The sequence below is a fragment of the Canis aureus genome, chromosome 37 (genome assembly GCF_053574225.1).
Source record: "Canis aureus isolate CA01 chromosome 37, VMU_Caureus_v.1.0, whole genome shotgun sequence".
In the NCBI taxonomy this organism is placed as follows: Eukaryota; Metazoa; Chordata; class Mammalia; order Carnivora; family Canidae; genus Canis; species Canis aureus.
Genome location: NC_135647.1, coordinates 7,207,553 through 7,231,079, shown reverse-complemented (window position 1 = coordinate 7,231,079; position 23,527 = coordinate 7,207,553). Strand labels below are relative to the sequence as shown.

General features: G+C 35.4%; 1 protein-coding gene and 1 long non-coding RNA gene across 9 annotated transcripts in view; one reads left to right on the top strand and one right to left on the bottom strand.

Annotated features, from left to right (window-relative positions):
• CDKAL1 (CDKAL1 threonylcarbamoyladenosine tRNA methylthiotransferase) overlaps window positions 1-23,527 on the top strand; it is a 662,780-nt gene that overhangs the window by 283,901 nt on the left and 355,352 nt on the right. For all 8 annotated transcript variants that reach the window (XM_077886100.1, XM_077886099.1, XM_077886094.1 and 5 more), the window contains one exon: window positions 15,018-15,121. In XM_077886100.1, the coding sequence (XP_077742226.1) occupies window positions 15,018-15,121 (104 nt within the window). The remainder of the gene's footprint in view (window positions 1-15,017; window positions 15,122-23,527) is intronic.
• LOC144306648 (uncharacterized) lies at window positions 9,835-22,255 on the bottom strand. The gene is made up of 2 exons (XR_013373745.1): window positions 21,983-22,255; window positions 9,835-10,195 (listed from the first exon to the last, which is right to left on the bottom strand). It is a non-coding gene; the product is annotated as an uncharacterized LOC144306648 (long non-coding RNA).

The following is a 23,527-nucleotide window of genomic DNA, read 5'->3' as shown; positions in this document are numbered from 1 at the left end:
TATCTTTAATCGGTCTCTCTTCTTGTCCCAATAAAGAAAAAAGAGGAGCTGTACTGATTCAAGAGGGAATCATACAGTCTTTCAAGGAAATAAGGTGTAATATGCCTGAAGGAGAACGTGCACTAAACCGCTGAGCTATCAAGGCCCAAGTGGGAAAATCTTTCCTCCTAGGGAGGTTTGGGTAGGGCAGGCGGCTTGACAGCCAGTCACTGTCCATCAAAGACCTGCTGGTTCCCTCATTTTCTCTCTGATGATCAGTATTTGTCTTGGCCCTGCTTTAGTTAGTAAGCTCCAGAAGCTAGAGAGAGGCAGTTGAATTTTACTTACATTATTTTAATGCTAATTAGAACTGAAATATTCAAATTTGGAGAATCTGTTGAAATTAAAATGGTGAGTAAATGCATAAATGCTTAGGCATTACTTTTCCATTTCAATTTAAAATACCTCTTCTCTCCTCATTATGTAATTACTCACACCATAATTTGACCCAAACATTTTGTTATTTTCTCACACAGGTTAGACAGTTATCTGAATTTAGCTTTCTAGTTTCATATAAGATATTTTTTTTTCTTTTCCCAGGATGTTTTGACTCATGTTAGAACAATACCTTTTATTCCAGGCCCCAAAATGTGGTACCTGTTATACGTTATGGAATTAGCTTTAGCTAGTGTTTCCTGTGAGATTTCACCCCGGCAGACGTCAGTCCCAGAGCCACTAAGGAAGCAAAAACAATAAGCTCTCCTTACTGATATGCCTTTACTACTTAATATATTTTGAGGTTTGTTGTTGTTGTTGATACATTTAATGTTTGGGTGGTGAAGCCTGGGTGGAGGAGGTTAACCCACGTAGGTAAGTCTGCTGCAGGTCACTTCCCATATGTTGTTCTTTAGAATATTTGGAAGTGCAGTTTTAGCGTCCCTTAGTTTAATAGCAGTGAAGTGTTAAGCCACAGGAAGTAGGTAAGTGTTATTTCTGATATCATCATGTCAATTTGGCCTCAGCTCAGGTGGATAGTAAGAATAGTACCACTTTTTACAAACACAGATTCCTTGGTTCCATGCTTGCAGGTTCTGATTCAGTAAGTTTGGTAAGGGGGGCAGGTATTTGTACCTAAAAGGAAAAAGTCCAAACAAAAACAACAATAAAAACCCCTCTGCTGTGGAAGGAGGGAAACCATGCATGTGTGTATGTACACGTGCACGCATGCTTGTAGGTTTGTGCTTTATATACAAATATACATCTGCCTGGTTATATATTTTTTTAAAGAGTATGTGCTACTGCTTTTTGACTTGAGGGAATTTTGGGAATACATGCTACATGGCAGAAGTGTATTTTAAAAGGACAAATCATCTATATTTATTTCTTACAAATACATATACCTTGATGTAACCACATACAGCCGTACATGATTCATATACACAGTGTGTAAATAAAGTCTATGGTAGAAGATGAATAATGGCCTTCAGGGGCCCTGGTTTTTCTCAGCTTGGATATTCATAAGATAATACAAGTCTGTAGCAGAGTCCCTTTGTATTGGTCGTCCAGCCATTTTTGCTTCACTAACAAATACAGTTGGGTGACTGTAAGTATCTTCAGTGGTTTCTTTGGTACAGATAATAGCTTAGCATTAATCTTTTGTACCACTGTCATTGTTTTTTTTTTTTTTTTTTTTTTTTTTTTTGTCATTGTTTTTTAAGACTAAAAATAACATTGTAGGTGGAATAGAAGAAAAGTTTTGGACAAGTATGTGCTTTATGGTTGACAGAATTTCATCATGTTCCACCATGCTATTCTGGTAAACACATTCAGAAAACAGTTGTTGCTATTATGGTCGTGGGACTTTGTCTCCCAGGGAGTAAACCACTAGCTACAAATAGAACACACTGAAAATCCAACTGGATTATTGTTACTTAATATATTTCTTCTGCGTATCAATTGGTATGTCATCTGACCTAAGCTAATATTCAGTGAAGCCTTTTTTTCCCCTATTTTTAATCTGTATATTTTCAATTCTAAAGATTATCTCACAAATGTAAGGAAACTTACTTAGGTAGATGACATAGAATCATCTGCAGCAATGGTTTCTGTAGACCTTGATGGATTTTTGCTGGTTTGGGGTGAAATGACAAATATAAGGAAAATACAGTGAATTTTTCCTGAAGCGAAATGTGTGATCCTTCATCATGACGTTCCTCCTGTTTTGGTGTTAAAATGGTTTATTTTTAAATAAAATAATGACAGTACAGAGTAATTAAACCTTTTTGTGTGTGTGTCTGTGTGTGTCTACTTGGCAAAATGAAAAGTTGGCACCCAGTTTGGTAGGACAGGTGTTAAGTTTTAAAGTTGATGTCTGCAACATCTCAGGGTCTGGGAACTACTGATGGAAAATGTGCAGACAAGTACATTGAAAATGGAGTCTTTGATGAATACTTTGGCCCTTTGATTTTTCTTACTGGGCAATGTATTTTGCATGGTGTACATATTGTGTTGTGTCTATATCCTGTGTTATAGTCTCTGGCCTTAATAGTTCTAGTCTCTGGAGGTGTGTGTTCCATTCCCAGCTGCCTGACCTTGAAGACAAGAGTGGCTCATCTTTTTGCCTGGCAAGATCCATATTGTCTCCTTGTGTCTTCTCCATTCCTGGTTTTGGCTTCCTGCCTCACTGTATCTTACTAGATTTGTTTCCAAGAAGATCAGTCATAAATGCCACCAACCTTTTTGCTTGGCCCTGCTCCTGATTCTGAAACTAGGTACTGACTTGACAGCTAGGTTGGTTTAATATGAAATCATCAAAGCTTTGGGTGTTGATATTCTAGTAGTGTACAAGGCAGTATGTACGATGTTACAACACTCAGTAATATGAGTGGAATATATGCCTGTTCCTTAAGTAAATTGTCAACCACTAAGAACATTAAACACACGTATTCTTTCTTTTCACTTTTTTTTATTGTGGTAAAATACACACAACATAAGTTTTACCATCTTCACTTTTTAAGGGTACAGTTTAGTGGTATTAAAAATTCACATTTTTGTGCAGTCATTGCAATAGCCATCCTCATAATTCTTTGCATACTGTAAAACTGAAACTCTGGACCTGTTAAGTAGTAGCTCCACATTCTCCCCTCTCCACAGCCACTGGCAGCTGCCCTTCTACTTTCTGCCTCTGAATTTGACTGCTCTGAGTACCTCATTCAAGTGGACTCCAAAGAGCATTTGTCTTTTTGTAACTGGCTAATTTCATTTAGTATGTTGTCTACTCATACATACAAAACTCATACATATTGTAGCATGTTGTAGAATTTTCTTTCTTTTAAAGGGTGAATAATAGTCAAGTATATTTTCCTTATCCATTTATCTGTCAATGGACGCTAGGGTTGATTCCATGTTTTATCTATTGTAAGTAATGCTGCTGCTATGAATACACGTGTATAAATATCTCTTTGAGACCTGCTTTCAGTTCTTTGGGGTATATACTTAGAAGTAGAATTAATGGTAAATTCTATTTTTTAGTTTCTTAAGGAACTGCCATACTGTTTTCCACAGTGACTGCACCATTATACATTACCACCAACAGTTCACAAGGATTCCAATTTCTCTGTATATTTGCCAACACTTAATATTTCCTGGTGGTTTTTTTTTTTTTTTTTTTTGATAGCCATCCTAATGGGTGTAAGATGATACTTTATTGCAGTTTTGATTTGTATTTCCCTAATGATTAGTCATGTGGAGTATCTTTTCATGTGTCCAGTAAGGACATTTGTGTATCTTTGGAGAAATGTCTGTTCAAGTCCCTCGCCCATTTTTGAAATGGGTTGTTGGTTTTGTTGTTGAGTTTTAGGAGTTCTCTGTAATTCTATTAATCTCTTATCAGATACATGGGTTGTAGTTTTTTTTGTTTTTTGTTTTTGATTCTATGGGTTGCCTTTTTACTCTGTTGATTGTGTCTTTGGAGAAAAAAAAACTTTATTTTTTCTTAAATCCAATTTGTCTTTTCTCTTGTTGCCTGTGCATTTGGTGTCCTATCCAAGAAATTATTGCCAAATCCAAGGTCTTGAAGCTTTTATTTTTTGTTTTCTTTTAAAAGTTTCATTGCTTTAGGTCTCACATTTAGCTTTTTGATGCTTATTTAAGTTAATTTTTTCATATGGTCTTAGGAAAGGGTCCAACTTCATTATTTTGCATGTGCATATCCAGTTTTCTCCAGACCATTTGTTGAAAAGATTGTCCTTATCTCATCGAATGGCTTTGGCACCCTTGAGAAAATCATTTGACCATATATGTGTAGGTTTATTTCTGGTTTCTTCATTTTATTCCACTGGCTTGCATGTTTGTGTTATGTCAATTACCAAACTATAGAGTTTTGTAGTAAGTTTTGAAATCAGTAGTGTGAACTCTTTAGTTTTATTCTTTTCAATATTATTTTGGCTATTTGATGTCCCTTGAGATTACATTTGAATTTTAGGATTTTTTTTTCGCCCTGCAAAAAATATCATTGGGATTTTATAGGGATTGCATTGAATCTGTATACCACTCTTTCAGTTTCTTTCAGCAATGTTTTGCAGTTTTTATAGTACAAGTCTTTCATTTTGATTAAGATAATTCCTAAATATTTTATTCTTTCTGATGTGGTTGTAAATGAAGTTGTTTTTGTATTTCCTTTTAAGATTTTTCATCTTTCGGGCAGCCCGGATGGCTCAGCAGTTTAGCGCCGCCTTCAGCCCTGGGCATGATCCTGGAGACTCGGGATCGAGTACTGCATCGGGCTCCCTGCCCTGCTTCTCCCTCTGCCTGTGTCTCTGCCTCTCTCTCTCTGTCTGTCATGAATAAATAAATAAAATCTTAAAAAAAAAAAAAAAGATTTTTCAGCATTCATGTATAGAAATCCAACTGATTTTTGTATATTGACTGTATCCTGATGCTTTGCTGGATTCATTTATTCTAACAGTGTGTGTGCGTGGGGGGGGGAAGGTTTTAAGATTTTCTATGTAGAAGATCATGTCATCTGTAAACAGATAATTTTACATCTTCCTTCCCAATTTGGATGCCTTTTGTTTCTTTCACTTGCCTAATTGCTCAGTCTAGAACTTCCAGAGCTATGTTGAATAGAAGTGGCAAAATTGAGCATCTTTGTCTTGTTCCTGACTGTAAAGGGAATGTTTTCAGTTGTTTATCTTGAGTGTGTTGTTCATTGTGAGTTTTTCACATGCAGCTTTTATTGTGCTCAGGAAGTTTTCTTCTAATCCTGGTTTATTGATTGTTTTCATCAAGGAAATATTTTGTCAAATGCTTTTTTCTGCGTCGACTGAGATGATCGTGTGTTATTTTTTCTCCTTAATTCTGTTGCTTTGGCATATTATGTAGATTGACTTTTTTTTAAAGATTTTATTTGAGAGAGACCATGCATGCCAGAGAGCACCAGTGGAGGAAGGGTGAGCGGGGAGGAAGAAGCAGGATCCCTGCTTAGCAGGGATCCTGACTTGGGGGTTCCATCCTAGGACCCTGAGATCATGACCTGAATGGAAGGCAGACAATTAATTGACTGAGCCACTCAGGTGCCCCTACATGGCTTGATGTTTGTTTGTTGAACTATCCTTACATTCCAAGAATAAATCCCACTTGATGATAATGTATAATCCTTGTAATATGCTAATGAGTTCTGTTTGCTAGTATTTTGTTGAGGATTTTTGTATCCATGTTCACAAGGGATATTGGTCTGTAGATTTTCTTGTTGGGTCATTGTCTGGCTTTAATATTAAGGTAATGCTGCCCTTATAGAATAAGTTAGGAAGTGTTCCCTTGTCTTCAGTGTCTTGGAAAAGTTTGAGAAGAGTTGGTATTGCTTCTTTAAGTGTTAGAATTCACCAGGGAAGCATCAGGTTCCCAGCTTTTCTTTGTTAAAGAAATAAATAAAATCTTTGTTTATAAATAAATAAAATTTTTTAACAAAATAAATAAAGTGGGTCTCTTGTGGACACCATATGTGCATGATGTGGTTTTTATCCATTCTACCAACCTCTCTCTTTTAATTGGAGAGTTTAACTCATTTGCAATGACTGATAAGGAGGGACTGATAAGGAGGTCTTTGCTCTGTTTGTTTCCTGTATGTCTTATAAAGCTTTTGCCCCTAATTTACTGCATTATTGTTTTCCTTTAGTTTGAGTGATTTTTTTTATTGTGAAAGTTTTAAGTAACTTTCTTATTTCCTTTGGTTATATTTTGTAGCTGTTTTCATTATGATTACCATGGGGATTACAACTAACATTCTAAAGTGTTTTTTTAATTTATTTATATTTTTAAAAGATTTTATTTATTTATTCATGAGAGACACACACACAGAGAGAGAGAGGGACAGAGACACAGGCAGAGGGAGAAGCAGGCTCCATGCTGAGAGCCCAATGTGGGGCTCAATCCGAGACTCCAGGATCACGCCCTAAGCCAAAAGCAGATGCTCAACACTGAGCCACCCAGGCATCCCACATTTTAACGTTTTATCACTAATCTGAACGTATACCAGCTTAATGTCAAAAATTGTACTCCTTTACAGCTCCATCCCCATGTTTTTTGGTTGTCAAGGCTGAATTCCTTTAGTGAATTTATCATTTTACTTATTGTACTTTTTAGCTCCAGAATTTCTTTTTCTTAATAATTTCTGTTCTTTTATTTCCATTTTTTTCCATCCATTGTTCTCTTGATTTTTGCAAACTTTTTGTTCTTCGAATATTTGTAAGAGTTGTTTTAAAGTCTTTGTCTAGTATATCCACCATAGGTCATTTTTGGGGACCGTCTCTGTTGACTTCTATTTTTTTTTCCTTTGAATGGGCCATACTTTCCTATTTCTTTGTATGCCTTGTGATTTTTTTTTTCCAACATCTGACATTTGAATCTAATAATGTGGTAACTTTGGAAATCAGATTCTCCCCCTTCACAGGTTTTGCTGGTTTTTGTTATTGTTTATTTTTAAATTATTGTATGCTTTGTTTGCAGTGAGGATCAGCCTGAGGTATGGACTTAAGATCTTCTCAGGTCTTTTCTGATCCTTTCTCTGGACATGTGTGGTCACTTTTTAATTTTGCTTATATGTGCAGTTGTTTTTGAGGGTCCTAAAATCTTTAATGTCTGGCTCCCCAAAGGGAAAAAAGTGAAAAATGAAAGGATAAAGAGAGATGCGTGCCCTTTAAATCTTCTGACAGTAACTTTAGCTAGAGAGGTAGAGACTTTTAACAATGTGGGGAGGTGCAACAATGACTGTCACCTCCTTAACCTGAGTCTCTGTGATAAGAAGCAGCAATCAGAGCATAATTCCTGATATTTTGAGGTAAAGGTCCTTTTTGCCCACACTAACATCCACATGCTATTTGTAACAGTATTAAAGGAGCTTCAGATAAGATAGATTCATCTCTGCAGACTCCTCAGAGCTCAATTGGAAAAGCCTGCGACTCCTGATCTCAGGGTCATGTGTTCAAGCCCCACATTGGGTGTAGAGTTTACTTTTTAAAAAAAGATAGGGGGTGCCTGGGTGGTTCAGCCAGTTAAGTGTCTGTCTTCTGCTCAAGTCATGATCTGAGGGTCCTGGGATCAAGCGCTGCATCTGGGTAGCTAATGGAGGTAGGATAAAAGAAAATGTAGCTGCAGTATAAGTAGGAGAAAGTTTAGCTGCTACTAAGTTTCCCCCTTTCCTAACAGTTGAAGAAAGACAGTAATTATTAGAATATTATTTTAGAGTTGAGGACAGAAGGTGGGAGTCAGGAATGCTGGTGTAGAGATTCATTTTAGATTGGAAGGAAGCTTAAAGAATTTCAGGTTTTGTAACTATATTTTGTTAGTTTTTAAGGATGTCATTTTCCTTTGCTTGTTCAAGATTTTCATCTTGGTAAACAGGTATTAGATTATCATTTGAAGATCTAATCAGATCCTGCTGATTAGAGTATCTCTTACATTTGTTTAAAAGATCAAAAGGTTTGTAATTTCCCTGGAAATACTTTTAAAACCGAGATGAGGGCTCACAATAAGCTGTATTTCACAGCCAAGTCTGGCACAACCTACTGTGTGTGAACCTTTTGTTTCCTGAGCTTTTTGATTTGTTTGTTTGCTTCATTCTACTTCAATATGGAAGAATATGTCTGGCCCACAGCATGATTTTTCTAAGGTTTAGGCTCTGTAAAAGGATTATTGTTTTGTAAAGTTGAAGCCTTGAGGAGTATTGTACTTTGCCAATTGATTAAAAGTAAATAAGAATTAAATTATGTGAATGAAACAGAATATGCTAATGCTTTAATGTCTGAGTGCACAATAGTTTTTGCATATTTAAATTTATTTGTAACCCTAAGAAGCAGAGAGAAACAGAATTCTGAGTCCCATAGGCTTTTTTCCTCCCCCATAAAAAAAAGATCAGTATGGGTGAATTTTTAAAAGTATAACTCTGATTTTTAAATTATTTCAGAACTTGTGATATTTAAAGATGCTCTTTAAAAGAAAAAACTGAGTATATTAAAACTTTTAGTTTTCATTTGCTTTATGTAATTTAGGTATTAAATTTGACATTTTGTTATGTATTTGAGCCCTTTGAAATATTTTAATTTGCGAAAATTGTTATTTCATCTCCTTGGTTTCTGTAACTTAAAAATATTCTGATGCAATACTCTTTAAAACCTAAGAGTTATACTGCTAAATTGAATGCCTAATCTGTCTTGCCTTTGAGGTGTTTCCTTCCTTCTTGGCCTGTGGCCATAAGACTTGCTGTACACAGATCAGTAGGTGTGGTGTGCTGGCTTTATTATTCTATCAGGACAGTGGAGGTTTCTTCAGGATTTCCCATCTTCCTTGGAGTTCCACAGGCATCTCTTTTTGTTTCTGGCTTGCTACAGTCAACCTTCAAAGATCTTTTGTTTTCTGTCGGTTGAAGAAATTGGCTTGGTGTTCTTATTCTTAGACAATTATTTAATTGTTTACGTATAACTGCAAGTAACCGGTAAAGGTTTCTATGATGAACTCCTTTATTTTATTGGAAGCTTGTCATGTCGAAATGATTGGTCATTATAATTCCTAGTGATTGAGAAAGTTGTTTTTAACCCAAATATCATAAAAAAACCTCATTCTTTCTTTTTATTCATATTTTTCCTGTGTATTAAAATATACCTCTCTTTTTTAAATATAAGGCATAGCAAATTTAATACCTGATATAGTACTTTTATAACATGCTTGAAGAAATAAGCTTTATAGAAATTTTCACTTTCTCAAAATAAAATATTGTTTTGATAACTGCAGATAAGGATGAGTCTGTCTTATACAAAAAATAGTTTAGAACTTAAAAAACATATCACATCAGCAACCCTAATTAACCCCAGGGGAGCAGTTTAGTGAAGAATATTTTGAATTCTTAATGTAATATTTATACTTACTGGCTTATTTTGATTATTATAAATGTTTCCGAATATCACCTTGCTTTATTAAGATGTTTTAGTGAATTTTCATGAGTGACTTTTCCATGGGGGATACATTTCCATCTTTATTAAGTGAGCCAGTAGGAAAATATGATTTAGTTTCCACAGTTGATTTAAGCCAACCTAGCGGCAACACATCTGTTCCATAAAGTTAGGTACACCTGGAACATGATAATGCATAATTATTTCCTTACAGATTTGTTTAGAACAGTCACATTAAACAACCAGTGGCCAGCACTTATAATCACTTACTAGGTATAGACACTCTTCTAAGTACTTTACATGTGTTAATTCATTCATGTTATAAATGTTTAAAATATGTTTCCCTTCTTCTGTTTTCCTCCACCTTCAGGCTGGTGTCCCTTAACACATTAGTTTTAAGAAATAGCCCAAGTCAGAAATAGTAGTAGTTTTTATTATGATTGTCCCATAATTTATGGAGCTCTACATTAGTTACAGGAATAAAAGAGAGAGGTCAGTCAGGAGACTTGAAGTAGTTTCAGGAGATGATGAGAGCAGATTCTTTGCAAGAGCGCTGATTTGCCCAGAGTGAATGCCCATTACAAGGGGATATCACAGGCGACGGAATGGTAGGGCTTGCTGCATTGAATGTTATCATGGTGCCACTTGAGAAGCGCTGAGAGAACCTGAGCAGTAGAATTCATGACGTGACTTATCAAATGAGATTACACATTTTGCCCCAGAGCCAGCAGGAAGATGAAAAATGAAATTTGTACACAGATAACTGATTTGGGCTAGGGAATAGAAAAGAAGCTTTAGTCTTAGATTTCCAAAAAATAAAAGAGAGAAGCACATGTTTTAGACAACTAAGTTCATATACAGGGTGATAAGTACTGGCCGTAACTTTGAATACATATGTTACTTGTATCTCATGTCAGATAATTGACTATTTTACTGTTTGCACCTGTATGTAGCTAGGATGTTTGACACGCATTTGTTCTGGGGAGTCAGATTGGTATAGAAACAGCATGGAGTTTGAAATTTGGTTGGCCTAAATTTGAATCTCAACTATTGGATGTCTTGAGTTAGCTACTTACTAGACTTACCCCCTCCTCCCCCTGTTTACTGAGATATAATTGACACATAACTATATATAAGTTCAAAGTATACAACATGATGATTTAATGTATGTCTATATTTTGGAATGCTTACCACATTAAGTTTAGTTAACTTTACTACACATGGGTAACATTTTTTTCTTGTGAGAAGTTTTAAGATCTAGGTCTCAGAAATTTTCAAATGTAAGATACAATATTGACAGTTATCATCACCATGCTGTACATTGCATCCCCAGAACTTAATTATCTTATAACTATAACTTTATACCTTTAGATTACCTTCACTCATTTCCTACCCCCACTTCCCATTTCTGGCAACCACCAGTCTCATCTCTGTTTCTGAGTTTATTTGTAGATTCCACCTATAAATGAGGTCACACACTATTTGTGCTTCTCTGTCTGACTTATTTCATGTAGCATGTAAAACCCTCAGTGTTCATCTATGTTGTTGGAAATGGCAGGATTTCCTTCCTTTTTACGGCTGAATGACATTACATTGTGTATGAATACACACACCACTTGTGTTAGTCACCTATTTATCTGTTGGAGAAACTTCAGTTGTTTCCATGTCTTGGCTATTGTAAATAAAGCAATGACAACAAAGATGCAAATATGTGAGATAGTGATTCCCTTTCCTTTGGATATATACTCAAGTGGAATTGCTGAATCAGATGCTTGTATTTTTAACTTTTTGAGGAACCTCCATACTGTTTTTTATTGTGGCTGCACCAGTTTACATCCCACCCACAGTGGCCAAATGTTTCCTTTCTTTTCTCTACATCCCTGCCAACACTTATCTTTTGTCTTTTTGATGATAACCTTTCTAACAGGTGTGAAGTGCTATCTCATTGTAGTTCGGATTTACATTTCCTTGATGACTGGTTATGTTGAGCCCCTTTTCATGCACCTGTTGGCCATTTGTATGTCTTCTTTGGAAATGTCTATTCATATTCTTTGGCCATTTTAAATTAGATTTGTTTGTTTTCACTGTTGAGTTCCTTATATATTTTGGATATAAAGCCCTTAATCGGATATTATAAATTTCTTATTATGTAATAATAATCAAATATTTGAATCACTTAATATATTACTAATTAGATGTGTGATTTGAAAATATTTTCTTCCAGTCCGTAGGCTGCCTTTTCATTTTGTTGATCACTCCTTTTGCCATGCAGAAGCTTTTTAGTTTGATGTAGTCCTACTTGTTTATTTTTGATTTTGTTGCTGTGCTTTAGGTGTCACATCTGAAAAATCATTGCTAAGACCCATGCCAAGGATGTTTCTTCCTTGATTTTCTTCTAGAGCTTTTACGGGCTTTGGTCTTACATAAGAATCTTTAATCTATTTCACATGAATTCTTGCAAGTGGTATAAGACAATAGTCCAGTTTCATTCTTTTGCAAGAGAACATCTAGGTTTCTGGCAACATTTACTGAGTTGAATTTCTTTTTTTCCACTGCAGGTTCTTGGCTTTCTCTCCATTGAATTTTCTTGCCTCCTTTGTCAAATATTAGTTGAGTGTATGTGCATAAGTTTATTTCTGGGCTCTTAATTCTCTTCCATTTGTCTATTTGTTTTTATGCTGCTACAGTACTGTTTTGATCACTGTAACTTCGTAATATTGTGTGAAATCAGGAAATGTGATGCTTCCTAGCTGTGTTCTTCTTTCTCAGGACTGTTTTGGCTATTATTAAGAGTCTTTTGTAGTTCTAGACAAATTGTAAGATTGTTTTCTCGATTTCTGTAAAAAATGCCATTGGAATCTTGATAGGGATTGCATTGAGTCTTTAGACATCTTTGAGTAGTATGGACATTTTAACAGTATTAAATCTTCCAATCCATGAGCGTGGAATATTTCTTCAATTATTTGTATCTTCTTCAGTTTCTTTTATCATTGTCTTATTGTTTTCAGCATTTTTTTTTTTTTTTTACTTCCTTGGTTAAATTTGTTCCTATATAATTGTTTTTGGTGTTATTATAAATAAGATTTTTTTCTTTATTTCTTTTTCAGATAAAGTGTTAGTGATAGAAATGTTACTGTTTTTTTTGTATGTTAATTGGGTATCCTTTAACCTTACTGAATTTATTGATTAGATCAAACAGGTTTTTGGTGGAGTTTTTAGGATTTTTTTTATGTATAAGATCATATCACCTACAAATATGATTTTACCCTTTCCTCTTTAATTGAGATGCCTTTTATTTCTTTTTCTTGCCTAATTACTCTGCTAAGAATTACATAACTGTGTTGAATAGGAATGGGAAGAGTGGATACCTTTGTCTTGTTTTTGACCTTGGAGGAAAAGCTTTGACCCATTTACCATTGAGTATGTTAGCTGTGGGTTTGTCATGTATGGTCTTTTGTCTTGTAGTATAGTATTCTATACCCAGTTTGTTGAGAGTTCTTATTGTGACTGGATGTTGAATTTTGTCATATAGTTTTTCTGCATCTGTTGAGATAAACATGATTTAATCCTTAATTCTGTGAATGTGTTGTATCAGAGTTCTTCATTTTTGTGTGTTGAACCATCCTTGTTACTGAGGGATGAATTCCAGTTGATCATGGTGTGTAATTCTTTTAGTATGCTGTTGAATTTGGTTTGCTATTATTCTGTTGAGATTTTTTTGCATCTGTATTCATGATGGATATTCACGTGTAGTATTCTTTTCTTAAAATATTCTTATCTGGCTTTGATATCAGGATAATATTGACCTTATAAAGTCAATTTGAGAGTGTTCCTTCCTCTACTGCTTTTTGGAAGAGTCTGAAGAGGATTGGTATTCGTTCTTTTTTTAAATGTTTTATAAAATTCGCCACTGATGAAACCATCTAGTCCTGTGCTTTTCTATGGTGGGATATGATCCAGTCTCTTAACTCATTATTGATTTATTCAGATTTTCTATTTCTTAAGACTTAACCTATGTAGGTTATATGTTTCTGTGAATTGGTGCATTTCTTTTAGATTGTCCATTTCTTCTAGATTTCTTCTAGATTGAACTATATGGTATATAGTTGTTCATACTAGTATCTTATCTCTCATATTTCTGTGGTATCAATTGATTATCAGATGTTTTTGAAGTAATTCTTCATCTGTAAAATGGGGATGGTAACACGGAACTATAGAAGGATGAGTGAGAATATAAAACATCCAGAAAAGGGTCTGATACTCAATCAAGGCTAAACAAAAGTGAGTTACTGTCCCATGGAGAGGCCAGCAACAGTTTTCTCTTTTTCATTCTTATGGGATGAATGGAAACTGAAAAAAAGAAGACCTATAACAACTGAGAGACTAGAATTTGTGCTTATTTTTTTAAATTTTTATTTATTTATGATAGTCACACAGAGAGAGAGAGAGGCAGAGACATAGGCAGAGGGAGAAGCAGGCACCATGCACTGGGAGCCCGACAGGATTCGATCCCGGGTCTCCAGGATCGTGCCCTGGGCCAAAGGCAGGCGCCAAACCGCTGTGCCACCCAGGGATCCTGAATTTGTGCTTATAAGAGAGAGGCCACAATCTATGTTTTATCTTCAAAAAAAATGTAAATTGCTTAGGAAGAAAAGAATGTTAGTTATTTAAATTATGTGGTTGGAAAAACAGTAAAAAAAAAATCAATTCAGAATATATGTATTACTTAAGAGTGCCATGTAAAAATAATCAGAAATTAAGCATTGTATACTTGGCCGCAGAGTACAGTGATTCATATGTATCTCATAGTCAGATATTAACAAAATTACACATTGGTCAGGTTCAATTATTAAAAGTTAATTTATTTCTCATTTTGAAATTTTAAAGCATTTGTGTAATGATGGTGTTTTAAAACCTTGCTGCTTATTATAGCATTTGAATGTATAAAATCTATTTTTTATTTTTCAAAACTAATGTCATTCTCCTTGTTTACTTTTTCTAATATAATCCTAGGGAGTATTCATTAGACTTATTTTAATATATATATATATATTTTTTTTTTTGATTTCAGGAGTGAAAAATGTTAATCTGAAAATTTCTAAGGGTGTTTTTTTTTTTTATTTTAGGGTGTTTTTTTTTAATAAGAATGCTGTGTTACCTATTTATTATCATTTCTAAATAATACAGTATACCTAAGCAACATTAAATTTCTATTTTTACAATGGCCAAGCAATGTCAAATGGTTTAAAAAAACGTGGATCTCGAATTTCTTTTGATTAGTTAATCATTGTAAGCTTATAAACTTTATTCCTTATTGATATGATCATTTGAAGATAATACTGTAAGATTTGTGTAATCATTTTTGAGTGGTTGAAACTTAAAAGAATTGCGAATTGTAAATTTCTGTGCTGGGTGGAAATAAAATTATCAAGTATGGTAGATACTGTTTTTTTTAATATTTCTCCTATAAAGTGGCACATATTACTAAAATAACTAAAATAACATCTTATTGTATGTTTTAGGCCTTTTTTCATGTTAAGTGTGTACTATCTCTTTTAAAAATTTGAGCTTTGTTTATTATTATCATTTGAACAGGTGTCTCAATGCATGTACCTACTGCAAAACTAAACATGCCAGAGGAAATTTGGCCAGTTACCCAATTGATGAACTAGTAGAAAGAGCCAAACAGTCTTTTCAAGGTAAGAGTTTCTAGAATCATGTGTGATTTTAGTCTTACTAACAAATCATAATAGTCTTCTAAACAACATTTCACTTTAGATACATGCTCCTTTAACTTTCTGAAGAGTTTACAAATATTTCAGCTCATACAGTAGAAATGTTATCAGATTCAGTCAGCCATGTTGTAGTATTCACATTACTCTTCTTTTACCACTCTTCCATTTACTTATGATGTATTTTGAACTTATCACCCATTTCTTTTCATATAAAAGATAAAATATAAAAATGAAATCCATGGCTGTCTGACGTGTTGTAAGACTTTTGTGGACTGAGGGGAATACTTTTTAAGACTTCTATCTCTTCCTTTGGTAATTTTTGGACTTGGAATGTAGAATGAATAAATGTTTCCAGGAGTCTTAAAAAAGGCAGATTTTACTCTCAGTCAGAAAAGATCAAACCCTCTTTATCTGTAGAACTTTGGACCAGCAAACAGTGGTGCTGGTAGAGAGTACTAATGAGGATGATTCTTTGTGTAGGTAGCCAGCTACTTTTGAATCATCACTTGCTGGAAAACATGATTTGTATAGGTATTTCTCAGTATATGGTAAGACTTATCTTTAACATGAGTCACAGTTGTGTTGACACATAACTGCTTAAACCATAAACTTCCTCTTTTGTCTTTGTTTATAATGTGTGTGTAACATTAGTGTGTCTTTATACCCAACATGATATAATCTATTGTCTCATAATCTTGTGAGTTAATAGTTATTGGCAATGTACCTCTCTTAGCAAGGAACTTGAAGTGCTATTTCAGTACCTGACACCCTGAGAGTGCAAGTAGGAGTTCTGAATGTGTCTCTTTAATCTACGTAAAGCTTTCATCAACGTGATTTTGGAATGCTCTTTATAATAGAGAAAAAAGTACCCTTGATTGATTGATTAACACGCCCTGACAATTTCTTTCTGTTTCTTAGTTTAGTCCCTTCATTCACATTTAACTAGTATTGAATAGGAAATAAAAGGCAACTCATTGACTCTTGCCAGTGTTGGGTTTTAGAGTCCAGTAATGACTGAATCCGAAGAACAGTCTGTGCAGTTGCCTTCTGTACAACATGACTACATTAAGGCATGTTCAGAAAGGGCATACATTTACACAGAAACCTCATCTATTTGAAAAAATTATGCCTTTGCTGGCATTCCAAATAAATTCTAAATTTATTTTTCTATGTATCTGTCAGAAAATGGGGATATGAAAACTCTAGGATGTATCCACCAAACACTGCAAATTGGTAGGAGTATGAATTAGTTCTTTTGAAGTAATTCTCCAACATTATGCATTTCTAACCACAGCTAACTATAACTTTTAAAAATCTTCTCACTTTACCCTGAAAACTTATTTTAAAGATATAAAACTGATACATTACTGGCTAGGAAGTGAACGTAGTCTCTTGGCTCCCTTATATTTATCCTCACCCATAACCTATCCTGACATTTTGATGTGATTGCTTCATGACATAGTATGCACACTTTTTGTATTACATGTGACCTGAGGTAAAAACCAGGAAGGAATAATCACAGTTTTTATAAACGAATCATAGAATTTTTCTAAAGATATCCAACTTAGTTCTCTGGTTTATCTTTAGAAATGCCCTGTGAGCAATGTAAGTACAGGGTGTGACTTCTATCAGACTTTGTTGTTACTTGACATCATCATGACCAGTGGGTTGGGCCAGTTAATGTTAATATTACAAAGAATATCAGATGTTAGCAGTGATGCAGTGTTTATTCATAGAGAAAGCATTAGAACAGCTTGATTTAGTATTGCTTTCATCATCATGAGTGTGTGTTTGGGGGTGTGTGTATAGGTACATTGCCTTTTTATTCCCAACCATGGAATATAGTCCATGTAACATTTCTGTTTTCTTGTTATCTATATGTGAGAGCTGAAACTGAATGCTTTTTTGGACTGATGAGCTCATCTGATTGATACATGATACTGTACCTAAAATACTGAGGTCAGAACTTCCTAGGCAAGCCAGGGTGGTTAGGAAAACTTTCAAGTCATTAGGTATTTGATGCCCTTTGTCATAGGAGGGTTTGAATTTGAAACAGTGCTCTGCTGCTTATCAGCCACCATGGTCTGAAGAAGTACTTGGCCCCTCCAAGCCATGGTCTCGTTACTGTGACATTTGGCACTGTTTGGTGTTAGAATTTGAGATAACTTACAGGAAGTAATTTGCTGTGTTCTTTTATAAAGAAGACATGTTATGTTACTTAAACTGAAGGAATTTAAACTGAATTCAAAAAGTCTAATTTTTAGTGAGAGCATTAGAACATCTGTAACAGACATTAATGACTAGAGTCAAGTGACAGATTTTCTTTTGCTGCTAATTATGTTTTAGGAAAAATGTCTCTATAGATAGAAACTATTTGGTGTGATTGCTACCTTTCATTCTCTTAATTTGAGAAAAGCAAATTCACGCTGAAGATGGCCTTAAAATCTTTTTCCACTATAGGAAATACCCATTGATAATCAAATTTTAAAGGCATTAAGTTAGCTCATTATCTTTTTTTTCTGTCAAAGACATTTGGTTATTTCTGATCTTATAGATTTTCTGTATGTGAGCTTTAAAATTGTGAAGAATAATTATGAAGGTAAATAGAAGAAATTCTCTCTGATCTCTATGACTTTTGCATAGTTATTTCTTCAATAATTCAGGTGTTAGGAATATTCTTTGAGCTAGAACCTGGTCAGTTCTGCACAACACCATTATTAAATGGTCCTGTAATTAATAATAAACATTATGGTTCTTTGAGAGACTAAGGTGAAAACTCTAAATATGCTGCCGTAAATTTTAGTATTATGAAAGCCACTCGGCCAGTAGACGTGAAATTTGCCATCCTGCAAAGTACATTTCCTTTCTTTCTCTTCAAATTTTTGATGACTATGCATCAGAAATACTAAATGATTTTTAAAAACACTGAACCACTTGTAGAATGGGGTTAGAATAGAATCCAGATTGCCTGTCATATGATACGATAAGAGCACAATTTCTTTCTGAATAGCATATTTATGAAACATTTTATATTCATAAAAATTTATTTCTCAGTAGTATAATGAATGAGGAGACTAAGGGTTGACCCAAAGGCAAGGGAGCATTCAGAAGAAATTCTGAAATAATCACGAAATCATTCTGAATGTACAGTGGATTCCCAAAGCACTAAAAATATACTGACTATACATTCAGCTGCCAAAAAGTGAGAAAGAGAGCTCGTTAAATTTTGAATGGATAACATTAAAGTCAAAATTATTTATATTTTTATATAGAAACTTTAGGTTACCTTTTACAAAAAAAATATATTTGTATTTAGTTGGTTTCCTAACTTTTTTCTTTTTTTTCCCCTCAACCTGGTCCTCTTGACATTTTCACCTTTTCAACATGTTTATCATTTTTTTTTAAGATTTTATTTATTTATTCATGAGAGACACACACAAACAGAGAAGGAGAGACACAGGTAGAGGGAGAAGCAGGCTCCATGCAAGGAGCCTGACGTGGAACTCGATCCGGGATCTCCTGGATCACGCCCCGGGCCGAAGGCAGCACTAAACCGCTGAGTCCCCCAGGCTGCCCTCCATGTTTATCATTTTTGTGGCCAGTTCTGAATATAAGATTTATCATAACTTGAGCTTCTCCTTTCATTGTTGTAACAGACTTTGGGGAAGCATTCCCCCTTACCTCCTCACCTCTGCTGAGGTTTAGGTTTTAAAAATTCCTGGGCATCGCGGTGTTTGAGGACTGGGGTTTGACATGGTTGCATTTTAGATATCTAGAAAAACATGTCAAGCTGTGACCAGGACTTTGTTGGGGCCAGAATGAATTTACAAGCTAGTGTTTTCTAGGATATTTGTATTGATTTTTCTCTAGCAGCTAATCAATCAGTTTCAGTTGTATAAGTGATGGAGCAAACCTTTTTAAGTGTGCTGGGTGAGTGGTGTGGAAACAACACCTTTCAGTGCTGTCTCTGGAATCAAAATGTAGAGATGATGGATGAGCTGTTTTTATAGCGATTGTGTGCTTTTTTAGATCTCATTTGTGTGTTGCTACTTTTTCTCTCCCTCATAAATGTAAAAAACCCTCACAGGATAAGTGGCATAAACCAGTTATGGAAAGGTAAATAAATTAAGATATATTCAAAGCAGGGAGAACGTTTCTTGGTTTTTAGTATTAATGTTAAATTTAAAAAAAAATGAATTCTGTTTTATTTGAGATTTGCAAAGATACTATCTGCTGTGTGTAAGATTAACTATGAAATGCAACTGGAAAACATTACCCCTAAACTTTTAGGTAGGAAAGGATATAAGCAGTATTTGATTTTTGGATGTATGAACCTAGATTGTTGAATTTGATAGTTTATATCAAGCTACATTTGACTCATCAGTTTTAGCAGTGATTGCTATATCTTGATTTTGATCTGAGATCAGAAAAGAGACCAATAATTACATCCTGTTAATTTATATGGCAGTTATTCACATGTCTCTTTGACTCTTTTATCTTTTCATTTGTGCAGTGTTCACATAGAGAAATTTCTTTCTCCTATAGGATTAATAATGTTACATGTTTGTTATACATTGTCAACTTCCAAGGAGGATTTTAGACAGCTTACAATAAAGGGTTATACATGTTAACAGACCCTGAAAATAAAAGCTATAAAAAATGTTTATTGTGTTTGCAAAGAGGGAAGATAATTTTACAAACTTGTGAATCCTGGCTCTACAGAAGAATAAAGAAATAACAGTGATACTTACACTTTGATATGAGTGCATAAAAGGAAGTATATAGTTTATAATGAAGTATGTATATGTTTTGAGACTGTAGGCACAAACAAGAATTATTTTCCTAAGAGACATTGAATAATAGAATAAAAATGCTTTTAGCTGGTCATACATAGAAATTCCAGATAGAGTCTCTACACAGCCTCTTCTGCTGATTCTTTAAAAAAAAATTAAATAGTAATTTTTCAAAAAGAATTTTAATAGGAGAGCTAAATAAATGTGATGTGTCTAATACATATAACTTGATAGGAGGACATGATGCCTAAATAGTCGTGTGTCAGATATTCGATTTAAGTAAGCTGAGATTAATCATTTTGATTTCAGAGAAAGCTTCTTATGTCTGTCTTTGGTAAAGCAGAGTAAAATTTATCTGGCCTTTGTTCAGATCTCTGAGTTTCTAAGACAGGGTTGTTCAGATCTTTTCCTTTTGTTTTCTTTTTCTTTCCTTTTTTCTTTTCTTTTTAGCAATAAAGGGAATCCTTTCTCAAATGAAGTTTAAAAACTAAAAGTGGAGCCACCATAGTTGAAGTAGAGTTGAGGTCCTGGCCTCAGGACCTTTAGAATCCAGCCTGAATTGGCCAGCTTAGATTAGTATTTCTTTCTAATTAGTATTTCTTTCTTGCACAGGTTTTTCCGCTATCCGCAAATAGAGCATCCCCATGAAATATTCTATAAGCCAGAGTGGCGTAAAGCAAAGAAGCAATTACCGTTAATTTATATGGAAACAATTTTGAGTATTTTTCAGACCCAAAAAATAACCCCTCTTAGGCTTTACTGATACCTTAGAACAGGCACATCTTGCCAGCAGATACACAAAATAAATAGAGCTAAAGCACAGATGCTCACACACAGGGTTCTGAGCTGTGGTGGCTCAAGGCTGGGAGGATGAGTGTAGTTTCCTGGGAAGGAGCTCGGAGGGGCCACTGGAGCTGCTCAGGGTGTGAGCTGCCTCCTGTCAGGGCTTACTGCAAAACAAATGCTAAATGCTGCTTTCACTTCTCGCCCTTTTTTTTTTTTTCTTTTGCTAAAAACGAAAATCCTCTTTGGATTTCTTTCAGTTAGCAGAAGATAGGTAATAATAGGTAACAGCGTAGGTCTTTCATAAAAGCAGAGGCCTAACATGAACTTAAGAATGAGAGACACCTATATTCCTTAATATACCAGTCCAGTGGGAGATACCTGTATTCCTTAATACACCTCAATGCAGATACCTGTACTCCTTAATGCACCTTAGTAACATGGCAGACATTTTCTTGAAAATGGCCCTTCTTGAAAGGGCTGGGCAAGTAAGGTTTTTAGGCTTGGTGGACCTTAAGGCCTCTGTTGCAGCAGTTTATTTCTGCCCTGGTAGCGTGAAAGCAAACGTAGACAATGCATAAATGAATGGATGTGGCTGTGTTTCATTAAAGCTGTATTTGTAGCAGGATGAAAGAGTTCGTTGGTCAACTTTGGGGAAAGCTAACAAAATTAGAGAAGACTCTCTATGGCAGAATTTCCTGTTATTTGCAGCATGCTAATATAGGTCATCAATCCGCCAGAGAAGGACATGGTCTTTACGGCCTAATGTTGATCTAAAATAGATCGGTGTTTCTCAGTCTGGCTGTTCATTGTAGTCACTTGGTGGTTATAAAACCCAAACCAGACTTATGTCTGTGTCCCGTTCCTGACAGTTGCACCACACTTTCGGTGGACAGGGAGCCCTGCACTTTGTAATATACAGGGGAGTCTGATGTATAGCCGGAGCTGAGAACTAGAGTTGAGAACTGCTAGTTAAGAGAATTTTTGGTTGAAGCTGTAAAATGAACCGAGCCTCTCCACATCAGGTGAGAGGGATCTTGAAGAGGAAACTCTGGTCCTTTAGTAAGGAATGAGCTGACTTAGGGAGGTGGGCGGGACAACACAAGTGTTGTCAATTTGCAGACATCACCCTGAGAGTCAACTGATGGTTTCAGAATGCAAAGGTGCTTATGTAAGTCAAAAGGGGCAATGATTTTTGTTATGCCCAAGGTATCACAAAAGGGTCAGCTGACATTTACTAAGTATTTACTGTTCTGTCCGGGAACTGAAAAGATGAAAAAAACAACACATGGTTCTTGTCATTAAGGAGCTCCTCCTACTTTAGAAGGACAGGATAGCAAGTTGGGCTAATGAAAACTAACGTACCCAGAACCAGGAAGCAGATAACAAAAGTCACTGAGCCTTTAACATGTACAAGCACCTGGATTTCCAAAAAAAATCTACAAATCCTGGATTTGTGGGGTGGTGTCCACAAATCAGTACTACCTGGGTTACGTCTCCACCTTCCCTAATTCTGGACCCCCTTTACTAACCAAACAGGGTTTCTCAGAATCCTTTTCCACAGAGTTCTTGTCACCACTGCCATTGGAATATGCTTAGTATTCTAAGTAGAATCTACCTCCTGTTCTGAATTCTGGGGTTTCTGTGATGCTGGCAGTCTATGAAAGAGAGAAACCAAGCAGTGATTCCTTCACTGAAGTAACTATTGGAACTATATAGTTATTATTTTTCTACTCATTCAATAAATATTGATTGAACATTTGTCAGAAATAGTTCATGTTTCTGATAATAGGCACATGCTTTAGAAAAGTCAGAATAACAATACATTATTATAATCAGCCTTTGATTACTTATGCCAGTAATATAGGGAGGCCACTGGATAAAGTTTACTGACAGTGGAGCAAACAGCTTATCTTTGTTGTAGGAAACAGAGATGCAGTCCTGAGGCTGTTCAAGCAGAGCGGCATTTGTTCATAATTCTCTGGATTTTCCTAGTTCACAGTACACATAATCCAGAGCCCAGAAAACTTGGAGCATCTGGAAATACCTTTTTGTATCCATATATAGGAAATCTAGAGTGTCATCAATCCCTTACTGTTATTGAGGAGCTGCATTTTTTCTCATTGTGTTCTACAAAACAGCTTGTTAGTATGCAAGTATAGAAATATACATAAAATAACGAGATTCTGGAAAAACAGATGAGAATATAGAAGTCGAGTGTTGACGGGGAATAGCAACACTGAAAGTAGGCCGTAGTCACATATGCAGTGTAAACTCCTGAACTTCTTGAAAACTTATTGTACATAAGGGAAAAAAACAAACAAACAAACCCAGCTTGGCATTAGTGTTGTGCCCAAGATTGCGAATCTGAGAAACCATCAAGGAGCCAACATCGATGCAAACGCACCAGGGTTTATTTGCAAGCTCGAGCTTGGATCCAAGTGTACCCGACACAGTGGTGCAGGGACTTGGACCCCAAGGTTAAGAGGCTTAGCAGTTTGATAGGGGCCAGCGGCCAATGAGTTTGTAACACACAGAAAGTTGCATAGTCATGTCAGTCCACACGCAGGTGGCCAATTGAATTACAATTTACCCTATAGTGACCATTTGAACTAGCCTATCACTCTGGTCAGAATTGGTGCACAGGTTTGGCGGGCAAAAGGCAGGGTTTACATTCTTATGAGCCGGTTTTCCGTAAGGGTGTGCTCAGCGGCTTGACTAGGGTGGGGGCGTGCCTTAAGCAATAAGCGGGTCATGTGGGGGTTATACATGAGATGGCAGGTGTAGCACAAAA